The sequence below is a fragment of the Glycine max genome, chromosome 6 (genome assembly GCF_000004515.6).
Source record: "Glycine max cultivar Williams 82 chromosome 6, Glycine_max_v4.0, whole genome shotgun sequence".
In the NCBI taxonomy this organism is placed as follows: Eukaryota; Viridiplantae; Streptophyta; class Magnoliopsida; order Fabales; family Fabaceae; genus Glycine; species Glycine max.
In genome coordinates, this window is record NC_038242.2 from 44586706 (window position 1) to 44614385 (window position 27680).

The 27680-nt window shown below is 30.0% G+C and overlaps 3 protein-coding genes across 4 annotated transcripts; 1 reads left to right on the plus strand and 2 right to left on the minus strand.

Moving 5' to 3' along the window:
- Positions 1-1670: 1670 nt before the first annotated feature.
- LOC106798964 (G-type lectin S-receptor-like serine/threonine-protein kinase At4g27290) lies at positions 1671-5654 on the minus strand. 2 transcript variants are annotated; one of them, XM_014776739.3, is made up of 7 exons: positions 4246-5654; positions 4047-4151; positions 3624-3769; positions 3304-3514; positions 2950-3187; positions 2716-2863; positions 1671-2180 (listed from the first exon to the last, which is right to left on the minus strand). In XM_014776739.3, the coding sequence occupies exons 1-7, from the start codon at positions 5537-5539 to the stop codon at positions 1887-1889; spliced, it is 2436 nt and encodes an 811-aa protein (XP_014632225.1). In that variant the 5' UTR covers positions 5540-5654; the 3' UTR covers positions 1671-1886. The 2 variants fall into 2 exon arrangements, with proteins under 2 accessions (XP_014632225.1, XP_014632226.1); XM_014776740.3 differs by lacking the exon at positions 4047-4151 and having other exon boundaries at positions 4246-5622.
- A 5792-nt stretch (positions 5655-11446) lies between these two features.
- Positions 11447-18617, minus strand: LOC102670291 (probable receptor-like serine/threonine-protein kinase At4g34500). The gene is made up of 3 exons (XM_006582675.1): positions 18575-18617; positions 16315-16723; positions 11447-11549 (listed from the first exon to the last, which is right to left on the minus strand). Exons 1-3 carry the CDS (start codon positions 18615-18617, stop codon positions 11447-11449), a joined length of 555 nt encoding a protein of 184 aa, XP_006582738.1.
- A 4955-nt stretch (positions 18618-23572) lies between these two features.
- On the plus strand, positions 23573-25758 carry LOC100500370 (uncharacterized). The gene is made up of 2 exons (NM_001250074.2): positions 23573-24138; positions 25460-25758. Exons 1-2 carry the CDS (start codon positions 23685-23687, stop codon positions 25513-25515), a joined length of 510 nt encoding a protein of 169 aa, NP_001237003.2. The 5' UTR covers positions 23573-23684; the 3' UTR covers positions 25516-25758.
- The last annotated feature ends 1922 nt before the right edge of the window (positions 25759-27680 follow it).

A 27680-nucleotide genomic window follows, 5' to 3' on the forward strand; every position in this document is an offset into this window, starting at 1 on the left:
AGTTAATTTAAATGTCATTGAGTCAAGTGTCGGAGAGTGTGAGCAACCAAGATGTTAGGTCTCATATGTGTAACAATCGTGCTTGTACTAGTTTTCCTAGAGGTTTATAGGTTCTCAATATATTTTCATTCACCAAAAAACATGCAATTGTATTTTGAAACTAAAGTGGATACATGACTCTTCAATTTAATAATATTAACACTCATTTATTGGATAGTTAAGTATAATTAAGAGGGATGTACATTAAAAATTGAAAATTGTTGACTTCTTGACAAGCATACCAATTCGTCCAAGTAGTATTTTAGAACGATAAGATCGAGTGTTGAGTCCCCAAGGACTTTGTTTATACTCAGAGTTTGTATATGTCAAATTTTAAGCAATTAATGAATTGAATTGGTGTTGTTGAGTGATGACACATAAATACAATTGATGGAAATTAACTGCAAAGTAAGGAATGTGCAAAGGTACGAAAACAAACACTAGCTCAAAATTGTGAAATGACGTTGATGATGAGTTATAGAACTGTGTTGGGGGCTCAGCTTACAATAACCACTCTTCATGCAATCATAAATGATTTTTCTCTATTTAACATTAAATTGATTATTACCCACATCCTCTAAACAACTCTAACTATAATTCCTCAAGTGAGAGAGTCTAAATCACTTAATATCGCTCTTAATCCCTTAAGAGTTATATTAAACAATTTGCATTACGAGCATAGATGCATAAATTAGGCTAAACAATATCATTATATTCCTATATATGGATCACTTAGATATTCTTTCCAAGTTCTTAATATGAACATTTCACAATGTCTAAATCTTAAAACATTACATGAGAATGGATGATCAAATCACAGATATGTGAAAAAGAACAGAAAAGAACAATAATATCAACATAATATTAAATAGATAGTTAGAATCATTTCACCAAAAGAGCTTAGTTTGTAGAGCTCCCAACAACAGGGAGTTTCTCATTGTTATGAAAAGCTTAAAAATGTAAAAGGTGAAATGAAATGAAAGAGGAATCGAGTGAAACGGATAGGCCGAAGCTCCGAAAATGGATTTCCTTCAACAACAGCTATGGCTTAGCTTCTTTTGCTTTCCTCTACTTCTCCTTTGCTTCATCGTGAAGGAAGGTAGTGAATGAATGCTTCACTTTTTGCAAATATATTCTCATTCGATGGCCAATCAAAACCTCCTTTATGCATTAAGCGAGGATTTCACGTTGAGCACGACCATTCAGTACTTCAATCCACTTTCATATCTCTATTATATTTCTACAAAAAAAAAAATGCAACCAAAATTACTATAAAATCATTAACTTTAGCATCTTCTAGATAAAAACTCAAAAGAAGCTAAGTTCATGTCGTTTTAACACAAAAGAAGTAATAAAAGAGAAGAAAATTAAATAATTGTTATGTGATTTCAATATACAATTAATGTATACATAGTACTTATAAAAAACGAAATTCTATTCTAGTGTAATGTTAGAGTGAGAATGAAAAAATTGAGAACAACTAAAGGTATGAATGTATGAAAATGGATGATGTGACATAATAATAAAAAATGTTTATATTAACATATAACTTTTGGCTTTGCATTTTAATTTTATATTATATATTCAAGTTTTATGTATAGAAAAAATATTGTTTAGAAGAGAAATTGTAATAAAATAATCAATTAGAAGAATTTTTTAATAGAAATTCTTTATTGGTCATTGACATAACTAATCATCCTTTATCCCATGATAATAATAAAAAATTAATAGATACATAAAGAAAAAATTTACATCAAACCATCACAATATGCACTTCAATTTTATAGGTTATAAATAGATTATATCTAATTTACAACAATATATATATCCATCTATCTCATTGATTATCAGCGAGCAGTTAATAAGGTTGTGGACATTGCATTGGTTGAACTAAATGAGCTTGAATTTGCTTCAATAGATTCCTTCTTCGGAAAATCCCCTGGCTCTTTAGCTTCATCCAATTCCACCTCACTCCCCAACAATAGAACCACTGAGGTCATTGTAGGCCTATCCTCTGGATATTGTTGCACGCACAAGAGTCCAATATGGATGCAACGTAATACTTCAGATGCAATACAAGAATCCTCCATGTTTGGGTCAACTATTTGTAAAGCCATATCCTTTTTCCAGAGTGTCCACACCTAAATCACAAGAAGAAAACTGTTATTAGCCAAGCAAAATTGTTCAAAAATATGTGAAGTCTAACATAGATAAATCAAATAATTATCTAAGTTTTTAGTTTCTAAACTTTTTCGAAATTCAGTTTTAAATTTCTAAGCTTTTGTTTGACTTGTCAATATTTTTCAGTTTTTTTTTCATTAAAATTTTTAATCCCTAAACTTTTGTTTGATTAGTTAAGATCCCTCATATTTTTCCATTAATTAAGATTTTTAGTCTCTAAACTTTTGAAAAAAAAATTATTCTTAAAATCTCATTAAATAAATAAAAATAATAGATTCAAAATTTTGTTTATAAATACTTAAAACTCAAATATCTAAAAATTGAAGAACCTTGATCACTCAAACCAAAGTTTAAGGACTAGACATTTTAATGAAAAAAAAGTTTAGAGAACTTGAATAATCAAACAAAAGTTTAGAGACTATAAACCAGATTTTAAAAAAAGTTTACTTATTAAAGACTCGGTTAACCCTAAATTAAAATCAGCCAAATGCTTACATGATCAACAAGGTGAACGATTTGATTTCCACTAGAACATCTACTTCTCTTCCCACATATAATCTCCAACAGCAAAACACCAAAGCTGAAGACATCAGATTTTATAGAAAATTGTCCATCAATAGCATATTCTGGTGCCATGTACCCACTGCAATTAACCGTTGAGGGGAATAATATTAATGTGACATGTCTCTTTAAAATAACAGAATGGTGCTAAATAGTTAAGACACTTACTATGTTCCAACAATTCTGGTTGTGTTTCCTTCAATATTCTCTCCTCCAAAAGTTTTAGCCACTCCAAAATCTGAAATTTTGGGATTCAAAGTGTCGTCTAGTAAAACATTACTTGCTTTTAGATCTCTATGGATAATCCTCAATCGAGAATCTTGATGAAGGTACATAAGCCCGCGAGCAATTCCACAAATTATGTGGAAACGCTTTGGCCAATCTAGCAATTTCCCTTTGGTACTATCTGTGGTATTCATAGGAATCATAGCAACTGCATCATTAAGTATTGAATATGCAAGCCATCACTATAATCATAAAACACTAGTGAGTACTAATGTAAGATTTCTTGATATTCCTTACCAAAAATGAAGTAGTCAAGGCTGCCGTTAACCATGTATTCATAAACTAGCATTATCTCTTGTTTTTTAATGCAACAGCCAAGAAGCTTTACAAGATTTCGGTGTTGAACTTTTGCAATCAGTTTTACTTCATTTACGAACTCGCTCATTCCTTGATCCGAGTTTTTTGAAAGTCTCTTCACAGCAATTTCTAACCCACTGGGTAATTTTCCCTGCATGATCACATTCATATGAATAGATGCTATTTGTAATATAAACATGTTTCTCATTATTTTTATTTTGGGTATGAATATTATTACTAGAACCAAAATACTGAATTACCCAATATACGGATCCAAAGCCACCTTCTCCAATCTTGTTCCCCTCTGAGAACTTATTTGTGGCTGCAATGATTATTGACAAATCAAGCAATGGGAGATCCAGATCATTCACATAGCTTTCATAATTCTTTTCTGTCATTGATTTCTCTGGAAAAAGAAAAACGTAAGTATTATGTGAATTTTTTTTATGCCTTCACATTATCAAACTATACAACTAGGAAATTCTGTCCAGGAGACACAGAACAGAACCCTGCTATAAGGCCACCTAACCAATTTCACAGCATACTCTAAAAATCAAATAATTTGAATAACAGCACTTGTCAAGGGAATTGACAAACAGCAGAATTTCTACTTAAAATATTCTGTGCAGAACTATTCAGCTATTTTTTCTGTCAAATGTGAGAGAAGAGAAGAATAATTTTACCATAAATTTTCCTTCTGTAGAGAAAATAAATAGCAAGTATAACTCCTATAGTTGCAGCAACGGATATTACATACATTATTTTAGACACCTGGGGCCTGATAGAATCTTCATCAAACAAAACAACAATCATTAAATTCCATATTCAAGGACCAAGCTTAAATTAAAAGGTTTAATTTGGAAAAGTTAATAAAGTATTTACCTAATTCCGAAGGAGGTAACCTTATATATAGACGCTGCCCACTTTCTGGATCTGGATACAATTTGATGTCTAATAAATCACCAAACCACATGACACAGCCACTGCCTGCTCCACTTATATTAGAATTGGTATATGCCATGCAGGAACAATCTTTCAAGCACTTGGTTCTGCATTTCTCAAGATCAATACTCTCATACACAGACGTATTTGTAGTATCTGGCACTTTCAAACCATCAACCTGAGCAAATCCATCAGACTTACAAGTCAATGGACTTTTAAGGCCACATCCTTGTGTCCTAACCATTGAGTTCCATTTCTCTGGAGACTTTGGCGTGAACCCTTTTAAGCACTCACACATTGGCGATGCAGTGGAGCTGCAAAACGAATTCCCCCCACAAACACCATAATAGTCACAGTACTCCCCTGGCATGGTTGAGTAGAAGTTCCACGATGCAGTGGCCTCGGACCACACGAAGCGAGGACGCTCTAGTGAGGTCTGGTTGAGCACCACTTTTGTGATCAAGCTAGTCTGCAAGGTCCACATGTAGGTGACCTCTTCCTCGTTGGAGACAAATTTGTAATGGAAAACAGGATTAGGCTTCATTTCTGGCATGCCACTGAAACGCAATCCATTCCATGGTCCAAGTCTGTGGTGCTTCTCTTTTCCCCTCATCATGTAGATCTCAGGATAGGGATGCAACACAACTTCCCATGATAACTCTCCTGGTGTTGGATCATCATCACTCTTCCATGCTATGAGTCTTCTATTTAGCTTCCTTTTATGGTCCCAACCAATCTTCATCCCTGCCAACATTGTGTTAGAAGGGTAATCAAAACTTTGCCACAGATATTCTTCTTTGTCTTCTGAATTTGCTTCACTTTTCTCTCTTATCACAAGGTTGCCAGAGTCTAATAGCTCTGCCAATGGATTCTGTGCCACTTTTAGAGAACTTGTGGACCAAACCTGATTGCTGTTGTGTGTAAGGACAAAACTGCCAGAACTGTGTAGTGTCAACTTGGCTGAGGAGTCATTGATTGGGTAGGAACCGTTTGCAACCCAAACAAAGGTTTCATCCGAATAGTTCTTGTACCGAATTGCGAGGTAGCTTTTGTTGGAATTTCCCAGAGGGAAAAAACCAAGTTCAAAGACTCCATTTGGGGAAACTATGGTTTCTTCATGACTGAGGGACTGAAACTGTGAATTGGATGATTTGTCGGCTGCTATGGAAACTACAAGAGAAGAGATAAAGAGGGTATAAAGTATGATACTCATTAGAGAAAGAATAAACTTCATTCAGTACTAAGCTTGAGAGTTAAGTTAGCAATAGTATATAACAAACATGTTGTAGATTAAGAAAACTGAAACAAGTGTTATATATAAAGGAGGAGTGTTAAGAAGTCATCATTTCAATATATTCTCTCTAATCCGTTAAAACTTATTAAAAACTACAAAATTAAAAGAGAAAACTATTAAATAAAAAAGTGTCCCACAATATTTTAATATTTTCAATAAATTTCCATTAATACAAAAAATATATATTCAAATGTGTTAAAAAATCGAGAGGTTAATTTAAAAGAAATTTTCATCAATGAATCATCAATAATCACGTAAGTAAATTTAACATCATATTTAACTCAAAATTGTAATGCTCGTATCTAAAAATCACGATTGGTATCAATAGCTCAGATCAGGTTTATGAAAAAATAAAAATAAAAATACAAGTGAAGAGAAGTTTCACATTGAATAAAAATAAAAAAATTGATAAACATATAAGTGCATAAAAAACTCATAAATTTTAGAATTAAAGAATTGAGTTGATGTGTAATGTGAAAAGTGTGTTCTTTGAATGAGAGATACCAAAATTTACGATACATTGAGTAAACGACCGAAGTAATGCCTTAACAATAATGGAGTCTAGCTACTCATGCACCAAAATTTACCATACATTGAGTAAACGACCGAAGTAATGCATTAACAATAATGGAGTCTAGCTACTCACATGCACAAAATTTACAAGGGAGGACAAGATGACAAGTACATTGCTGAATGCTGAACTAAGAAAATTCAAAGTCAATAGTGTCGTACGTGGTGCCAAAGACAGAGAGTCTAACGTGGTGTTGCTAAATATACAGCTGTATTTTTTGTCATTATATTAATGATGCGAATATTCATTGGCTACTTGTTCACAAAATCGTAGAAATCATATAAACTTCTTTTTTACACCAGAAGTCATCTAAACTTAAGCATAGTAAATGTTAAAAAAGTATTTATTAAATCAAAGTTACATTATCATGAATGTTTGTTAAACCACATCATTCAACCGTTATTAATCATAATAATGCTTCAACTATTTCACAATGTTTCATTAGTTGTCAAAATGAGTGAACAATAACCACTAACTGCCAACCGTTCATTTTCCCTTTTCTTATTCCCCCGACTTTTGGATCACCATTGTTATCTATACCATCTACATTGTATAATCTCAAACCACAACCTTCCCTTGCTAGCTAGTGTCCTTCATGCTTGTTCTTTTCCATTAACCTTTGAACTTATGGTCCCCTTTCTCTCTTGTTTTTTTTTTCTTTTTTGCTTACCTTTTTATTTTCAACTTGAATGGATGAATAGCATTTCCATATTATTTGTTAACAGGATGAAATGTTGCATGTTAAGTAGTTTTTTATTTTCTTGAGTTGTATAATATTTTTTAATTTTGTTTGAGAAAACAATTTCAAGTATTCATATAACACGTAGATTTATGTTTAGCTTTAAAACAATCTACTTATACAGATCTATATTTACACAATTCTTTATTCAACAAAGAATTTCTATTCACCACATGGGCAGCTATGTGAATGCAATTTCCGAATTTCAGTTTATGTGAGGCGGAGTAGGCGAAGGTTTGATGTTATACTAGTCAAAAAAGCAAGCACGTTGCTTTTTATTAACTTTTCATTTATTAAAGCAATCTTAGATTATCAAAGAAAAAGTAAAGCATTCATGTTTCTTCCTTTTGGTTTACTATTTTTTTTTCTCATTAAGAGATAGCTAACTTTCTTTCCTATTTGTTTCCCTTCCTTAATTAATTATCCTTATAAGAATATCGAGTTACATGCATATGTCACATATAATTCAAATTTGATAAATTTAAATTTCATTTGGAAAAACGTTTTATATTTTTCTCCTTAATTACAAAAAATGTTTCGCATTATTTTTTACTTCACTCTTTGTTTCTAAAAGTTTACGTAAGAAACAGTAAATTCAATTAAGAGGAGCGTATATAATACAGCTACGTGACGAATGTGAATTACTAACTTATTGCAGCTTTCCTTTAAATTATGAGAAGTGTGCAAGTTTGAGGTTTCTAAATAAAATAAGAAAAACTAACATTATATTTGTGATTGAGAAACCAAGCTCAAATCTCTTAAAAGTAAAATCTTGAATTCAAAATTTGTAAATAGAAGAAAAAAATTACATTATAGAGATTATCTATCAGTGAAATTTTTTTATAAAAATTAATAATCAGTAAAGTGGATCAGTGATACTTTACACCAATAAATATTTAAAAAAAAATAAAATAATATAATTAAGAAAAGTCCATTCTTTGCTCTATTCAAAGTCAAGCATGCATATGTTCCGAGTCGCATCAGAAAGTTCACCATGAGAACCGCAGCCAATATCTCTTGTCCTTGATAGTTCTTGAATGGTCGTAATATTGGAACTTCCAAGGAAATTAGTGTGGGGTCATGCAAGAAACTTTTCATGAATCACACACCACTCACAGAGTAAAGGCATCAGCATCTAGCAATGTTAGTTATCATGTTTTCTTTTCACACTGACACGTTGGGAAATTGATGATAGTTAATTTGGAAAAGGATCGCAACTATTTTTGTGTGAAAACGATGCAATTATAAAAAAAACTACATTTTTTTCACAGCAATACTACTATAAGTCTGTGTAATTAATTCCTTTGTCTAGAGAAAAAATAATTTATTTAGACTCACATGAACCCAAAAACAGGCAGAAGATCAACATATACAAATTCAGAAATTCTAACAAATTACAATAAATAAATGAATAAATAACACAAATATTGTTGTATGCTGGTTCATTAACAATCATTAGTTAGTTCTCTTACTCTTTACCAACTTAGTATTTTTCTATTTTTTGTTATTTTGTTATAACATGTAATAGTTAATTAGTTTTAAGTTGGTTGGGTTAGTTAGGCTTGAAATAGTGCTTTTATTTTTTCTTCTTGTATAGCTTAGATCATAAGAGAGTTTCGTACTCAGAAAAAATTCTAGAGAGATTGAATAAAGTGGCTGCTGTGAGCACAGTGCAGTTTTGGTTCATCCCTTTTTCTGCATTTTGCTTATTCTTATTCATACAAGAAACTCATTTTTTTGTGAAGTAAAATCTGATATTAACACAATAAATTGGTGCGGTGAACATGGAGCGATTTTGAGTTCGATTCAATAAATGGGCTCGGCCAAGTATGAGGTTGAAAAATTCCCATGATTTTGGGCTATGACGATTGAAGATTAGAGTTCTTCTTGTTCAGCAGGACCTCAAGAAGTCAAACTTAAAAAGATGATGGCTATGAGGATAAGAAAGCACTACTGCAGAAGACACACAGTGCAATTATCCTCAGTCTCGGAGACAAGGTGCTAGGCAAGTCTCTAAAGAAAAAATTGTTGTTGGGGTTTAGTTTGGTCAAAACTTGAAGGTTTATACATGATCAAATCTATATATATATATATATATATATATATATATATATATATATATATATATAAAGGTACACTAATATATTAAATTTCTACGGAAAACAAATCTATGCAACAAGTTTCTTTTTTTTTCACGACTAATGTGCTTCCATTAATATGTTTGGGTTGAACTGAATCACTTAATTATACTTATACAAGAATTACTTGGAAAACATAATTTCAATAGATAATTGTCTACTTCAAAACGCGCCCAATTAATTATGTATACGTCGAGTAGTATTAAAGGAGGAAAACAAATTAATCTTGAGAATCTAAAGATCTAAAAGTTCAATCGAAATCTAGTTTAATAGGTTTAGCAGTGTGAGTATTATAAATTAGTGTCATATTTAATTCTTATGAATTAAAAAAAAAAAAAAAAAAACTAAGGTTCATGGTTTTGCTAGGTGATTTCTCGATAATAAATGGAATCTTAGAATGCCCAGGAAGTCAAGTAACTAACAAACTTGATTTTTCTTCATCATTGAATGCAGATCGAGTAGCTTGCCAATTTGTTATATGATGAGTACATTATTTGACTAGTGGTCAGATTCTTATATAGGACCAATTAGCTAATTAAGGACGTGACAGTTGCTTCTGCACATTGAAAAAAACATCACAAAGGTACAAATATAGCCAATAAAGTTTATTGATAAACAACGGATGAAATGAGGCATATGAACCTTCCTCTGAAATTACTTTGCACCAAAGTATACTACTTCGTAGTGTGACCACTTAATTTATTGGACCTGAATAAGCCCAAATCCTAGAAAATACCGAAAGAAAGCCATGAAAGCAATAGCTCTCAGCCCAACAATAACTGTAAACGCGTGGAGGAAACAGGGGAAATTGACCTCTCTTTTCTTTCTTTTTTTTAATGAATGTGTAAATCAATGATAATTTAATTTTGGAATGAATAAAAGTTCTGATTTATTTAATGGATGTACGAAAATTATGATAATTACATTTTATCATTAAGTTTTCATGAGACTATTTTGTTATTGAAATGTAATTTAAAAATCAATTTGACATTCAGTTGTAAAATTTAAAAATTAATTTATTATTAAGTTGTATGGAAGAACAAAACTATTATACTTTTACACATTAAGAAATTCAATCTGAATTTTTGTTCTTTCAAGGATTAATTTGTTGCCAATTTACACCTTCAAGAATCACAGTCAATTAATCATGAAACAGTTTTGAACCAAATTTGATGTGTGGTTGCATATAGTTGGCATTGTTAGTTTCAACCTAATGTTGATTTTGAGTGTATGAGTTTAGTTTTTTTTGTTACATGTATGATTTTTTGATTTAAATCACATATATCTTCTTTGAAGGTAATTATATTCGATGAATAAGACTGTTATAGACAATAAAATTCTTCCTTTAAGTATTTAACACCAATTGATTCACGTGTGTATTTGTGGTTACATTATATGATGAATCTAAGTTTGAATTTATGAAACTGACATCATTATATAAACTTTAGAAAAACAATTTATCGGAATTCACTTTAATAGATTTTATATTTTTTTATAAAATAAATAGTTAATATATTTATTTTCATTACAAAATCATCTAAATTGTATTTGCCTCCTCCCCTAACTTCAGTTGGCCCCGGGACAAGCTAAGTAGTCATTCACATCTTAGCGAGGAGGTCTAAATATTTTACTAGTCAATTAGTTTTTTATTTTATTCCAACATGTATTTAACTTCTAGTAAAAAAATATTCATTTAAAAAATTCTTATGAAAGCAATTGTCGCCATTCCTAGTAACCTTCATCCTCCACTGCATGTATTAAAGATGTCAGTCTAAAAACACGTTAAAACAAACATAATTTTAAGGAATTATTTACATATTTGTTCTCACACTAAATAATTCATTTTTATCTAAAATTTATTGAGTTAAAAGTAGTTTCAGTTACGTTTTGTGTTAAATAAAAAATTATACTGATTTTATTACTTAACTTGCTTTTAAAATAAAAATATCCCAATATAAATCATTTTATTTCAAAATTAACTTTTAATCAAAATCAATGTTAAATATGGTTTCATTGAAAATCAACTTTATAAACATTCTCCCAAGCGCACACTAATCGGGATGCCAAAGAACTATTATAAAACTTTTCTAGGTTTATGAAAACAATTTTTATCCTCAATAAGTATTTTTTTTAGTAATTAAGACTTATCAAAATCATATTTTAATAAATTTATGATAGAAATTTAAACTTAATTAAAAATATTTAATAAATACTTAACTAAGATATTTATCTAACTATATCTTTAACGAAAATTAAATCTCACCTAAATACCAATTGAAAGGCTATGCAGTACCCTCCTTAAATACCAAATTCTCAAAGCTCCTGAGATTGTGCCCCTTTTTACAACCATATTGTCTAATCATAGACACCTCAACCGCGAGCAATCAAAACCAAATACATCAGCACCCTACAAAGAAACCACCCAACAACACCTTATCACTACCATGTGTCAACCCTAACTCAGATTGGAGAACCACCTTGAGCTCATTGCTTTTATCCTTTCTACCACAACCCAAATTGACCAATCACTTATTGGCTATGGAATTTTAAGAAAATGAAATCTCTCCATCGATGTGTATGGGTAGAGCTGGCATCACCCATTGACACAACTCAAACTCACTCATACTATTATATTACCACCTTGGTTTGTGGTGTCAATTATAAATGTTGTCTTCACCATAAATAAATAAATAAATAAATATATATATATATATATATATATATATATATATATATATATATATATATATAAAAGTTGAAACCAACTTTTTGCATAATGGTGGTAAGTTGTAACTTCGCCCCGACAATGGAGTCGATTAGACGTTATTTCAATTTTTACTTCCTGCACTCCCTTTTTACTTCATGCGCCCCTTGAGTTTTTGTGATTGGACAAAATTATCCTTGATGGATTTATTATGCCCCAACCCTTTGCTTCTCTGAAACCCATCCCTTTTGGCACTCCAGCCCCAACACCTAGCAATGACCAGGGAAAGAAGATTGAACCACATCGACGTTGTTAGGGCTCAACCACATCAACAACGTCATGTTGCTCAGCCATAGTGACCACTACCACTCGGACATTGCCATCCAAGTCACCATCACCTTCAACCACTTTGGAGAGAGCCTCATGCATTGATCCATGATTAATAATAAGGGAATTGCACCCTCTAATGATTAAAAAATCTCTAATTTATGGGTACCTTTCCTACACCATGTTTGAAAGGTTGGGTCAATTGTGCAGTTGAGGGTGTGATAGTGTTTTCAATGATCATTTGGTGAGACTGAGGTAGTGAATGTTGAAATTTGAACAAGGTTTGTGAGGTTGATGTGGTGTGGCATGGATTAGTGTGGGCGCTCCAAGGTTGAGTAAAGTTATAAGGAACAACCGCACCCTATTTCGGAATAGGATTTTTCCTATTCTAGAATACTTACACACTTTTGGAATGGTCATTTTTCAATATGATTTTTGGGTAATATCTTGCGTTTTGATAGTGTTTTTGACGAAGTGGTAAGGAATAGGAAGCGATGACACACAACAAAGATGAAGGGGAAAAGGGTTGTCGCTACCACAATGGGGTGTGTATTAGAGTTACGGGTTGAGTAAAAAATTCAAGAAGAATTAGATTCATATTCCACAAGATTACGAGTTTGAACCTTGTGTAAGTCAAAGGATCTTATTGGTGGGTGAGTGATGTGTAAGTATCTTTGTAAACACTCAATAAATCTTGATGCATGTTCTAATCCTAATGATTCTTGAGACATACTATGACTCAAGATTCAACTCATCTAAACTTTTTTTATAGTAAAAAAAAACTTTTAGAGATGAAATTATAAATTATAAATTTACTATGTTGTTAGAAATGCTTATACATTTGTCATCTAGTGAAGATATACTCTTACTCTCTTAAATGATGATGGAAAATATTGTTTTAAATTATGGATTTTTTTGGGTAAAATAAGTTATGAATGTTTTGGTGGATTTATATATATGATTTGAACTCTTTATTTAAATGAAAAAGTGAGGAGTAAATCAAACATACCAATTTAAAGAGTTTAATTTTCATATATATGTTTTTTTTAAAAATTATATTATGAATTAATTAGAAATTACTTTAAATTTAATTTTTTTTAAAACCTATTATTTTAAAAACCTGGATTTTCTAAAACAATTTCACATTATTATATTTTAAAAATTATTTCCAAAATAAGTATTTTAAAACCCGAAAATTAGAAACAATTCAAAAATGTTTTATCATCATCTTCTTATATGTTCTTTAAGTGCTTTGTTCAATTTATACGAGACAAACTTATAAAAAAAATAGAGGTATATTCAAGACAAATACTTTCAAATATATTTAATGAAAAAAAATTGGAAAAACCGATAGTAACCATCTTTTATTTCACTCCAAACATAAAACTATATTTAGAAACATTAAGCAAAAATATATCATTGTATCTTTTCTTTTCGATTAATGTCGGTGCTTTAACATATATGCCAAAATAATTTTATTAGGGGAAGATAGCATCATAGAAAAGACTATGCTAGTACTACACGCTTGGGGGACCTCACAACCCATACATGGGCCAATTGTTACCGGTAACCGGAAGAACATAGCCCCGAATCATGAGAAGCATTGCATAAAGGGTGCACAAAGGAGACAGATATTTGTGAGTTGCCGGTGGACGCTGGTCCACGTGTTTCAAAATCATATTAAACAGGAGGCAGCTACTTCGGGTCCCTCTTTAGGGCAATGTCATGATTGTGGCTTGAAAATTTGCTAACCCACGTCACAGTGTCAAACATGTAACATGTAAAAGACCCTGATATTTTTTCTGACCATTTTCGTCAAAACAACGCAAACCAAGGTGAAATGTTGGTTCTCATTTTGATAATTGATATTGAGTGGCTAAACTTTTCATAGAAGATGACTTCATGGTCATTTTTCTAGTAAACAAGATTTTTTTAAAATAGATTTTAGTGTGTTTGGATGGAGTAATTTAATAGGAGGATTCATTTTTTTAAGGAATTTCAAATGATTCATGATAAAATAACTTATTTGGATAGAGTATTTGAAAGGAGATTTAATTTTTGGTATTTTTATGAATCATTTTAATTGACTAAAACAGTGAGATTTCAAATTCTCTCAAAAAATATAGAATTTGAAATATTTTTTTCCAAGATGTTTACTCTAACTCACATTCTTGCTCGCGATTCTTTCTCGTTCAACACTCACAACTACGGGTGACCAAAGTTTTTACGGCCGATATCGACATAAGTTGTTTTTCACTAACGTTGGCCTAAATTTTTTTTTTGTCATAACTTTTTTGTATGATGTCAATCAAAGTTATTTTTTATCGATATCGGTTAAGATTTTTTTTAGATGATGTTGGTCAGGGTTATTTTCTCACTAACGTCAGTCATGGGAAATTTTTGGCTAACGTCGGCCAATGATTTTTTTGGTCATTATCATCCAGGTTTTTTCAGTTGATGTTGACCAATGATTTTTTTGGCTGACGTTGGTTAGATTTTTTCTACTAAATCGGTCATGACTAACTTTTGAGTAGACACCTGTTAAGATTTTTCAGCCAACGCCAGCTAAGTTTTTCCAGCCAATATCAGCCAAAACTATTTTTTAGCCAATATCGGCTAGGGTTATTCTTTAGCCAATGTTCGCTATGGTGTTTTGGCTGATGTCAACTAGATTTTCTTAGCCGACGTCAGTTAGGATTTATTTGCTGACATCAACTAGGATTTTCTGGTTGACATCAGTCAGAGCTATTTCTTAACCACATTAGTTAGGTTTTTTGGTTGATGTTGACTAGGGTTTTTTTTGCAAACACTAGCTAGGTATTTTTGACCGATATCGGACATGACTATTTTTAGTCGACATCGACTAGGTTCTTACATTCGACATCCACTAGAGTTTTTTCGGTCGACACTAGTCATAGCTATTTTTTAGCCAACATCAGCCAAGACTATTTTATAGGCGATATTAGGTAGGGTTTTTTGTACGACATTGGTCAAAGCTATTTTTTAGCCAACTTCGACTAGGGATTTTTTGGCCAACGTTGACCAATGATGTTTTTCAGCCGACATCGGGTAGGTTCTATTGGTCGGCATCGACCAAGCTATTTTTTGGCCGATATTGGGTAGATTTTTTGTCAACGCCTGCTAGGATTTTTTAGGTCGACGTTGGTTAAAAATAGCCTTGGTCAATGTCGTTCGAAAAGGCCCTAGCCGGTATCGGCCAAATAAACCCTAGCCGACGTTGGTAAAAAAATCTAACCAACATCGACTGAAAAATAGACTCAACCAACGTTAGCAAAAAAATAACCCCGACTGACGTTAGCTGACAAATATTCCTGGCATACTTTGACAAAAAAAATCTTATTTGATGTCGACCGAAAAATAGCCTTGGTTGATGTCGATTTAAAAACATCACTGGTTGTGGTCAGGCAAAACAGTCCTAGTTAAAATTATCAATATTTTGTATTTATAAATTATTAAAAATTGAAAATATTTTTTAATTAATATTTCAAAATTAGATTGTGTTTATTTTCTATAAAGTTTAATATTAAAATTTCATCTATTTAAAATATAAAATTGAAATTTTGCATATGGAGAAAATTGAATTGCCCTATCCAAACAAAGAATTTAAAATGAAAGAAATTTGAATTGATTTATCCAAACAAAACATTTGAAAAATAAAGAAAATTAAAATCAAAGCAATTCAAATTCTAGGCATTTCAAATTTTTTAAAATTTTGAAATTCCTGATCCAAATACAAGGTTAGAAGTAGGTGTAGAGTATTCATGTAGAGTGTGTTTGGATAAGGAAATTTAAAATTTTAAGATATTTTAAATTCTGGGAATTTTAAATGCTTCAATTTAAATTCCTTCATTTATAAAATTTTGTGTTTGGATAAAAAATTAGATTTCTTCATTTTTAAAATTTTGTGTTTGGATAAAAAATTAAATTTCTTCATTTTCAAAATTTTGTGTTTAGATAAGGAAATTGAATTTCTTCATTTTTGTGTTTAAAAAAAAACTGTAACAGCAGTTAGAAGTTAAAATAAAATGATGTATTGATTATTGATTTCTAATAATTGAGAATAAAAAATAAAAGGTTATTTCCGTTTAAGGGATGAAATTAGATGTTTATGCTAAATGAATATATTTGTAGGTGGTCAAAAATTGTTGGAGGAATCCTAGCAGAGTAAAAAATTGAAGAAAAAAAGATGTTGGAGAATTATAGAAAGTGACATACTTGTTGTTGAGAAGATTCTTGACAGCCACGACGGAAGCATCATGTAGAACACCTCTGTACACAACGGCGTAGCCTCCTTCCCCAATAATATTCCCTTCCACAAACCCGCGCGTGACGAGTTCCACTTCCCAAATGGTGTACCAGCGGCCCCACCCTATATCGAGATCCTCCATCAACACTAGTTCGCTGCTTCGGTGGTGCTGGGCCCCACCAATTTCAACCTTGACCTCCGCCTCCTCCATCTTCTTCGGATCCGAGGCCTTGACCATGGTGATCTCCTTGGACACTAGAGGGATGCTCCCTGAGCTGTGTTTCGCCGCCAGGTTCCGCTTCTTGTGAAAGCAGAGGAAGAAGATCAGAAGCAGAATGGTGAGAGAAGCTATTTCACAAAAGAATTTCAAATTCTTTCCTAAAATGAAAGAATTTGAAATGCTAATATTTAAATTAACTAAATTTTCTCATCAAAATATTCAAATTTCAATTTTTTTCAAATTTTTATCCAAACATCTTATTTAACTGAAAAGTAATTAAAATTCTTTAAAAAATTGAATTATCTTATTAAATTTCTCTATCCAAACATACTCGTAAATGTTATCAAGTGTGTATTTGTGTAGGTATTATCAAGTCTGCATCAATTAATTAATTGATATATATAAGATTATTCTACTTTGATTAATATTCTTTGTTTTAAGTCTTACATATGTTAGTTATGGAACTAATTAAATATATATATAAATTCAATTCAAAGAAACATTTAATAATTAATTTTATTGGTAATAAATTCATATTAATCATGTGTGATATCATTAAGCATATGAATTGTTACCGAAAGTTATTTTTTATTACTGCATTATTAATATAAAATATTTATTGATTTTATTAATGATTAATTTTCATTGGACATTAGTTATCTTTAATAAATTCTTCTTTTTTAATTATATTTTTTTTATTCATAAAATTTAAATTTAATATTTAACTTAAGAGAACTAAATTCAATATTCTTGAAACCAATAAATTATTAGTTTATACAAAATAATTTTAACTTAACTATAGATTTTGAATTTAAGTTTTAAACATGTGTAATTATATTAAATACTTAAATACAGTTAAATATGTAATTATCTCTCATGAAATATACTTAGGTTTTTAAAATATGTCAAATTTGATCCACAAAGGTTGGACTAGTAAATTCAAAGCTACATGAGAATCTTGAGAAGTTAAAAATCCTAACAAGTTACATGTAAATTAAGATAAATCTATATGTTATATAAGATAAAAATTTGACATATTTTAATTTTATAAAGATGAAATATATACTAAAAATTTTACAAATAAAAAAACATACATCTCTAATTTTATGAGGAAAAAAGACATATTTTAAGTTTTTTTAATAAGATTCTTTACTTGTTTAAACAAGTAAAGCAGAAAGTGAATAAATATAGTACTTAAAATAACATTACTTGTAGAAGAAAAAGCTAATGAATGTATTGCAAGGAGCACCATTGGATTCAAAATTTTGTCCTTCAGAACTATTTATTATGAATTTTATTTTCTTAATTTTAAAGTAAAAAAAATATCTTTTTTTTTTAAAAAAAAAGAATTTAATGAATTCAATATCCCTTCTTTTAGTGGAAATTAAAGAAGATGCAACAAAGAGAAAACTCCAAGGAAAATTGCTTTGAATTGCTACTGTGGCCCCAACCCATAATCATAAAAAAAAACTAACTACCTAGGCTTTCCATATGAATTACAAACTCCATTAAAACCACATGGTTTTTTTATGCCCCAATTAGCCTTCCAAGCTGTCCACAAATATGACTAGTCATCACCTCCCAAAGGCCAAGGTTTGTCCAGCATGTGATAGATGCGTTTCACCAATTAAGTTTCCGCAATTCTTGTTATACTCACATATATTTTTTATTAGAAATAATCATGTTTAAATAAGATAAAATTAATATTAACGATAAAAAAAAATTTCTTTAAATATTTAAGGGAATTGCATAGGACTCAGAATCCCAAACTTTTGTCTCTTGTTACAAGGAGCACCATTGGATTTTAATTGATAAGAAAGTATATTGCTGACTCACTCTCCAAGGTTACTTTTCTGTAGCCATCCTTCCCAGCAGACCAATGTTTTGACTTTTGACCCATAAGAATTGATGAGCCATGTTATGCTTGGAAAAAGGAATTGAACTAGATCCTATATGATACCTGAACGCTTGTAAAAAAGTGCAATTAACTTTTGGTCCAATATATATACCTCCAGCAACGTGCATCTCTAGGGTTACCTTTACAGGGCCCATCTAAACTAAGTAAAAGAATAAGTACTGTTTAAAATATTAGTATATCCATGTAGTAGAATGTTTATTAAATATATAAAAATTGTTTGAAACCTTTTCCATAAATTTATCCTAATGAGTCCTAATCATCTGTTTTTTGGTCAAAGTATTGTTATTATTATTATTTACAAAAGATTACTGATTTGCTTCTTTGTAATTCTACCTGATCAATTTCTGGTTTGAACCATCTCTTAATTTTCGGAGGCCAGATAATTTTTTTAAGTGCCCCTTTATATGGTGTTATCTCTTATCTCTACATTCCATCAAAAAAATCTCCTCTCTTTAAATTTTTCTAACCGATAAACAAATGTTATTATGTTACTGGGTACCAAACAATATAAAACAACCCATTCCGTTTATTTTGTAAACGATAATCCTTTTAATGCAATACAGCTTCATTATTATATTAAGTGCACATAAGAAATATAAGATTCGTTTAGTGATCAGAAAGAAAAAAATCTCATTAACAAAAATTAACAATACTAATAACTGATATAGCATTTACCCATAAAAAATATATTAGGTGCACGTTTATACTGGCCTTATTTAACTAGCCGTGGGTCCAATAGATTTGCAAGATTCACTGGTAAGTTTATTTTAAAGATTTGATCGTTTTTTCTTACTGTATTAATTTGATACTCTGAGTACCAAGAATTGAGTTTAGGGGAAGAAATTCTTACTAAAGGTGATATCTTCATTTAATACTTTACTATGTATTGAATAAAATCATCTTTAAAAATAATATATGAGAGAAACTGAAAAAGCACTACTATTCTGAATTAAAATAAAAAAAATGACATTGATTTTTGAAAAATAGTACTATATTTTAAGTTATTAGTTATTTTTTATCTAAAAAATTAGATATGATGTGAAGAAATTTACAACATTTACCTATGATATTAAATTAATTAACTGAACTAGATCTAGATCTAAATCCTTTGAAATATCTAAACGGATTATCATTCTGATTTTATATCGGTACATAATATTCCAATAACTAGATTTTAAAAGTAATTGTACTTTTTCATATATATCTTTCATAAAAGACAATATTTATTAAAAGACGGTTAAATACTAAACACCTAACAAAAATTCAAATTGTATAATACATCACTTTGTAGAAAGCTAATCCTTCCTATAAAATCAATCATCGTTAGTATAAAAGTAACTGTACTTTATAATATCGCAACAAATTTAAATGCTTAAAATCAAACTCTTGTAACAAATGTTATATGTTTTCTTAAATATGTAACTGAAAATCACCATGCCTAATTTAGTCTCTTTTATTAACCACAACCCATTCAGGTCGTAGGCTATTGTCTAAACTAAATGAATTTATTAATTTAAGGCTACAAAAAGAGTTTAGCACTTTCACACTTACACACACTGAATCTTTCCCATGAGTTCATAACCATGAAAGTTCTAAATGACCGTTTCACCCCCCAATCAGTAACAGAAACAGAAAGATGCTAGTTTTCTGACCAGCTCTGAGCCTACTCTGACCGTTACTCCCCTTAACCCCTTTGTCTCCTTCTTGGTCTTGATGAAATGACCAAGTTACCCTTTTGGGATCTAACCAGGGTTAATATTTTTTTTTTCCTTCTATGATTGTGTCTTGCTTTCTATGTTAGTCTTGATTATGCTTTCTTAATGCACCTACTTTGGCTGTGGTGATTGATAATTTCCTTCCTCCTGTCAACGTCCATCCATTTCCATGATGCAACCCAACTAAACAAATAAGAGTGCCAGTTGAACTGATTGGGCCAGATAAATTATTGTGCATCATTATTTGGTATTTTGTGTGAATCTCACAATACCCTATATGATATGCAATTGTGTTTCTAATTTCTAATTACTGATATATGACCTAAAAAAACAATTTTTTCATATGCTTTTTAATCTCATCTAAATTGAATAATGGAAATTAACAATCCATTTTCTAAACTTCCACACTTATTATTTATTTGAAAATGTACATGTGGACTATTCATTTATTCTTATCTAAAGAATAACATAAATTAAGTTTCATATTATAATGTGAAGAGCTGTCCTTGTCACTCTTATATTTTCTATTATTATTATTATTATTGTTATTATTATTAACTTAAAACTTTTTATTAGATAATTAATAAGATGAATAATTTATTAAAACTTCTTTTATCTAATTAAAATTTTAAATAACAATTATAATTCTTTAATTTTGAACAAAAGTCATCTCTTAACCATATTACTCGCTTAATTTTCATACATTTTTTTATTGAATGACACTTGACATGGAAAAAAAATAGCTATAAATCAATTTACACAAATTTATTTTAACTTAATTAATGGTCTCATCTTTGACTTAAAAAAAAGTAATCTTAACTTTAAATTTTAAATATATAACTATGTTAAATACTTAAAATGAGATTATTATTGATTATAATAATCATATTCAACTCAAAGTAAAATTATCTCTACTAGAAAATATCAATATTCTCTATTAAGAAAATAAAATCAAACACAATAATAACAGTATTTTGATATTAAATTCTATTTAAAAATAGTTATTCACTTACAAGGATGGTTCAATGTTATTTAGATCAAAGTAAAATTTTAAAATTAGTCATTATAAACCAATTAAAAAATTATTAAAATAATTTTATTTTATTTCAGTGTTATTTTTTAGATTATTTAAGATATAAAAATTACTTATTAATTTGTGATAATTAATTTCATTTAACATTTTTATCGTTAATAAAGTTAATTCATTTAATCTTTATTAAAACACTTTTGGTTTTAATGAAAATTTTATTTGTATGTTTGGAATTTTAAGGAGTTTTAGCTTATTTTGCGAATAAAAAAGTTCAACTGATATTAATTTTAAAAATATTATTTTAAATAAATAATTTTAATAATTCAATTATCAGTCCAATTCTTAGAATATTTATTAAAGCAAGTGTTTTTAGCTACAAATATCATTTAATATAAAAATATTATTCATAAATATTAGAAATTGTTGTAAAGAAATTTAATAATTAATAATAGAACTCTAGATTTAATAAAATCAATTTATATCAATCCTAATGCATTATTAATTCGATTCAATTACTTAATAAAAGACATTTTAGACAAATGAAAAGCGAGTTGGCTGAAGATGATGACAATATATAATATAGATCAATATATACTCCTTATAACAGGAACGAAAAATAAAAAATGTTATTCGTGTGTCTCTTTCTACACCTTTTATGAAAAAAATAAGAAAAAAGACCTATTAAATTTTTTATATACTATATATATAGAGTAAAATAGGTTACTTACCTGATGCTGATCAACTAATCAAACATTTATTAATAAGTGTGTTCTAATATGAAATTATTCCAACTTAATATGTTATTTTAAATTTGAGTTCTAACTTAATCACTTATTTTAAGTTTGTGTCCAAGATATGTAGTTCTTAAGTTTGAGTTCATGATAAGTAGTTATTTTAATACTTAGAGAAAGAATTTTACTACATATAATTCATAGCAAACAAAATTGTTTTTGATAGAAAATACCTATCATGTTTGCCTAAAAGGAAAAACAAAATGGTTATTCAAGGTGAAAACCCGTATATTGAAAATGAGATGCTAGAGAGTAGTAGACATGAAAGCAGTGTTTTGCTTTTACTTTCGGGCAAGGGTAAGAAGCAATAATTAAGGTCAAGCAAACATCCTAATTATTTTAGCATGTACTAACAATGCTTGGAACTTTCAAGATAAGTTACAACATACATTCAAGCAAAGGACCAACAACTACATTTATAAGCATAAAACAAATCAACGTAAGATGTAGTTGAGACATATAGTTTGATATTGAGTAGAGTAACCAGCATGGGTCATAAAATATCGTTGCAAATTAAACCTCTGAAGCCATCCATTCATCATCATCCAATGAGACCCACACCACCACACAGCAGATAAAAAAAATTATTAATTAGAACAAATAATTCAACACTAGCTCATTAATTAAAGTCTGAAATTTGTTTTTTAACTTAAATATCGAACTGTAATCTAAATTTATTTTCATTAACTAAAGTGCGGAGTTTTGATTTTTAACTTAAATATAGAGTTATAACTGAAGATATTTTTATTATTTTGATGATGATAGTATTAATATTAAGTAATTTCTATTAAAAATTATAAATATTTTTTTTGTCGAAGAATGCAAACACATATAAAATAAATATTTTTCTCTTAAAATAATTTATTTAATACTCAAAACTTAAATCCTGAATGAGTAGAGGCATAAATCAGTATCACTTGATCATTATTAATACTTGAAACATTACTTTAGTCCAAAATGAAACCATGGGATAAGAGAAAAAATTAGTAAGTTTTAAGTAAGAAGTCTCCAAATACCTAAGAGTGTGTTTGGATGGAGAAATTTAAAATTCTGATAAATTTTAAATATTTCGATTCAAATTCTTTTATTTTCAAAATTTTGTATTTGGATAAAAAAAATTAAAATTATGAGGATGAAAAAAAAATGAATGGAAAAAAGAGAAGATATGGTTAGTGTGCTAGTTATATGTGTTCCTCTATGTTAACAGCTGATCGATATTTTTAGGAGATCAGATCGTGTTCCGAAGACCGTAAAAAGAAAAGTTCAATTTCTCATCTTTTAGAAGAAAATTGAAATTTCAAATTTTAGTTGTTTAAAATTCTATTTTAAAATTTCAAAATTTTAAATTTTTCATAAAAAACATTCAAACAAACAATAAATTTTAAATTACAAAAATTTAAATTTCTCTGATAGATTATTTTCCTCAATTAAAATTCTTTATTCAGAAGCACTATAAAGGTATTTAAAAAAAATCACCAACAACCCAAGGGCAACATAGTCACTCCACACCCACCCATGACCTTTTCTTAAACAGCCTCTACATTTTCCTTTCCACCCTCGTCACAAGAAAAAAAGAAAACTCCCCTTAAACCCCCCCCCTTCATGTTCTTTTCTTTTCTCTTTTTGCTCTAAGCAAAAACCACCACTCCGCACCACACCACCACCATGGCAGCAAGAGCAAAAACTCCCCTTAACACTCTCTCCTCTTTCACATTCACACTCTTTCTCTCATTCTCTCTCCTCCAACTTTCTCTCTCCTCCCCCACCACCATCCACGACCTTCTCCGCTCCAAAGGCTTACCACCGGGGCTCCTCCCGGAGGAGGTGAAATCCTACACCTTCTCTGAAACTGGGCACTTGGAAGTGTTCCTGGACGCACCATGCCTCACAAAATACGAGAACAGAGTCCTCTTCGAACAAGTCGTCACTGCTAACCTCACCTACGGAAGCCTCATAGGAGTGGAGGGTCTCCAGCAAGAAGAACTCTTCGTGTGGCTACCTGTCAAGGACATTATCGTAAATGACCCCTCTTCCGGGTTGATACTCTTTGACATTGGCCTCGCCCACAAACAGCTCTCGCTGTCCCTCTTTGAAGATCCACCTCACTGCAAAAATCAAGGTATAAATTAATTATAACTATAATAATTTCGATCACACTACTACTACCCCTCAATTTTTTTATTTGGATCTCCTTTTAAACATGGTTTTCACTGAGATTTTTTTTTTTATATATAATGTTAGTTGTTGATTGGTAGTTTGTTTTTTTTTAAGAAGAAAATTGTATTCGGGATTTTTTTTCTCTTTTATTTTTCATTTTCCCACTAAGTAAAACTTATAATTCTTTGTTTTCACTTAGATCTGCCACTACCCTTTTGATACTACTTTCCAAAACTATATATGCAACAATATTGGGTCACACTGCAAACAATTGAGAGTTCTTTGACCATATCAATTATCAATCTACTGTCTCCTGCAGTCTTTCTGAATGATTCTACATTATTTTTAAATTTTTTTACCATTTTTTGGGAGTGTGAGTGAGGCACTGAATTTTTTTTGGAATTTTGTGTTGATCGAGGTTTCTGTTGTTTTGTGCAAAAGAAAAACAGCTGCTCCTTCTCACAGCTTCATTCATGACTCTCGTTTCACGAACTGAATACTTGTGGAGTTACAGCAGAAGCTATTTTATAAAATAAATAAAAAAACCAATTTTGTTACTCTAACGTTATTCTCTCTCTTACAATAGTCCCCTAAAATAATATTATTTTTTTAAGTAATCTTTCAGTTGTTGAATATGTATCAGTCAGCTTAGTTCCTGAGATGTTATACTTAAGTAAAGTTCAGGAACTACTTCAAATAGTTTTTTTAGTATTTAGTACTACTCCATCCACATAATTTCTAATGTTTTTGGATTTATTTATGTAATTTGTTTTATTTTAAGGATCATATAGTATTAAATGGGTAGTTTACTCTTAATTTTTTTTACTAACTTTCAAAAAAATTATTTGCTTTCTCTGAATTTACCTCTCATGTCTTCACATCCCAATTACCACACTGTCCTTGAAAAAATACAAGAAGCTCAAGACAATCACATCCTCACTCAACTTTTTCATTCAGACAAAAACAATTAAGAGGAACTTTCCTGTGTTCAAAGGGGGAAAAAAGTACAATATTCTACGCAATATGTCAGTTCCTGAGGCTCCTTATTCTGCATCTCACAGTAACATTTTTAGGCCAGATCAGTGCAGGTTCATGTGGGTGGGGTTAATTACTTGATTTTATCTGTTTTGTTGTTTCTAGTTGTTTTCTTTTTCTTTTTCTTTTTATTTGCATTGTCATCATTTGAAACTTTGCGTGAATTTTTCAAAGGGCTTAATTAAAAGACGAGATTTTTTTGTTCATATGCAAAACTCGTGGCTGAGGCTGATTGTATGGTTGTGCAGGTGGGTTGAGGAATCATGTGAGGAAGGAAAAAGGTTTCTTCGAGGCCCTGAGGTAGAAAAAGATGCCACCTTATTTTTTTCAGGCTTCACTTGTTGTCTTTTTCTTTGGTCATGTTTATATAAATTTTAGCCTTGCAATATTATTGCAACTATATAGTAGTCATATGAATTAATGGAAGTAGGTGCTTGTAGCGTAGAGGTTGAGCATTGTAAAAATGTGAGGAGAGAGAGAGGAGAACAAAAGAAGAAAAAAAACTATGGAATCTGATAATGTCGTAATCAAATTTAACTTTTGTTCATTGTGTTGTTCTGTTTTGAGATAAAAAGATATGATAATTGTCAAAGCAAAGGATCAAATCTAGGTTTATGAATTCGCAAAGCAATGACTAGGAAACTTGCCAACGAAAATGGGGAAGAAGAGGTATTAGGAATATGTTAATTGTCCCTTCGTTTTTTTATGCCTTTCTCTGGCACATTGATATTACAACTGGATTTTTTTGTTCTTTACTTTTTGTTAGGGGAATAACTGATTGGAAGAATTGATTAAGATTCTTAGAGAGAAAAATAATATATTCTTGGCCCTCAGAATATTAATTTTAGTTCTTAAAAAAATTTAATACATTTTTAATAGAAAAACATATTTTCAGTCTTAATAATGAACTAAAACAATATCACTGTTTTTATAAATGAACTAAAAATAAAAAACATATCAAACTGTTCTTTAAGAACTAAAACTAAGTTTCAAGATATTATGAGGAATAAAAACATAATTTATATAAAAAAATTGATCTTCGCTGTCCAAAAAGTTAACTTGATCGTCTAGGCTTGCACACTTTGCATAAAGAATCCTTTACTTTGAAAGGAGAAAAGCTTCTCTTTCAAAAGGACAATTGGTGTTGATGTAGCATTGAACTCCTCTTGAGCATCAATGGCATGCGAGTCTTCTTTCACATACCATATTAAATAGATTGATCATAGTATAATATTTAAGCTTTGCTATGTCTAATCTCGTGATAAAAAAAGGTAATATACTGTTTACCCACGTTATTTCTACATGCTCTGAAATATCAACGTTGAAAAAATATCTAAATTTGGGTCATTCAATGGAATTAGTATCATGTGCATGGTATGAGATTTTTAAATTTAGACAAAACTTTAGAATAAACATTAAAAGTGTTTTTAAAAAATATGTTTAATTTGAGCCTTTTTAGTCAAACCAACATAAAAGCAAACTTGATTGCTTTGCTGGATGCAACACGAGTTATTGAATTGCAACGGCACAAAATTACAATTTCCATGATAATTGCTTTTATTAGGAGTTTAGCTTTTCTTTTCGGTGAAAAAGTTAACAACTTTTTATTGTTAATATTATCCTTTAGATGGATTTTGGGAATTTGGAAATGAGGAGGGGAGTATAGTAGGTTGAAGTGTGAAACTGTTCGAAAGTCATACTCAAATAATGCCATGATTGTGTTAAGTGCGTCTATTGCTGTAAATCAAGAAGTCAAAAAATCATAGAACAATAAGATTCTCTTTTCTTGAGACAAGTTTACAAAACAACGGAGGAGAAAAAAGTTTCACGAGAAGGAAATGTCGACAAAAAATGCATGTGGCAAATTATATTCTTCTCTCTCCCAAACCTTAAGTTTGGTTTTTTCTTAAAGAAAATTAAAAATCTTATAAGAATTCTAATATATTTTTGTTGAGATTTTAGTGAATCTTTATAAAATATCAATAACCACCCATGATAGTTAATCGGTAAACGTGACAAAATCTTCTGTATAATTAATATAATTATCTTATGTAACGTCTATATATTAATTTGATGAACTCACTTAATTTAATTAAATAAAATAAAATCTACTAATAATAAATAATTAATATAATTATCTTATAATATTAACTCACGTTAATTATTGAAATAAAAAATTTTAATAATTTTTTTCCTTAGTTTAAATATGGTCACGATCGAACGCCTCCAAGAAACTCTAAGACTCCATTTTAGTAAAAAAAAAAAAAAAAAAAAAGTAGTGAATTCTTTTAATTCAACGAATCCTGGTTTGATTTTCTCTATTCCGGCTGGGAGGTTGGTGGTGATATACATACCAAGGTAGATTTGTCCTTTCATTGCTATTTGTTTGTGAAAAGCCTTATTGGAATGTTTGTTTCCAATAATGGAGGTAAAACACCAAAATAAATTCATGATAAAATATTAAAAAAA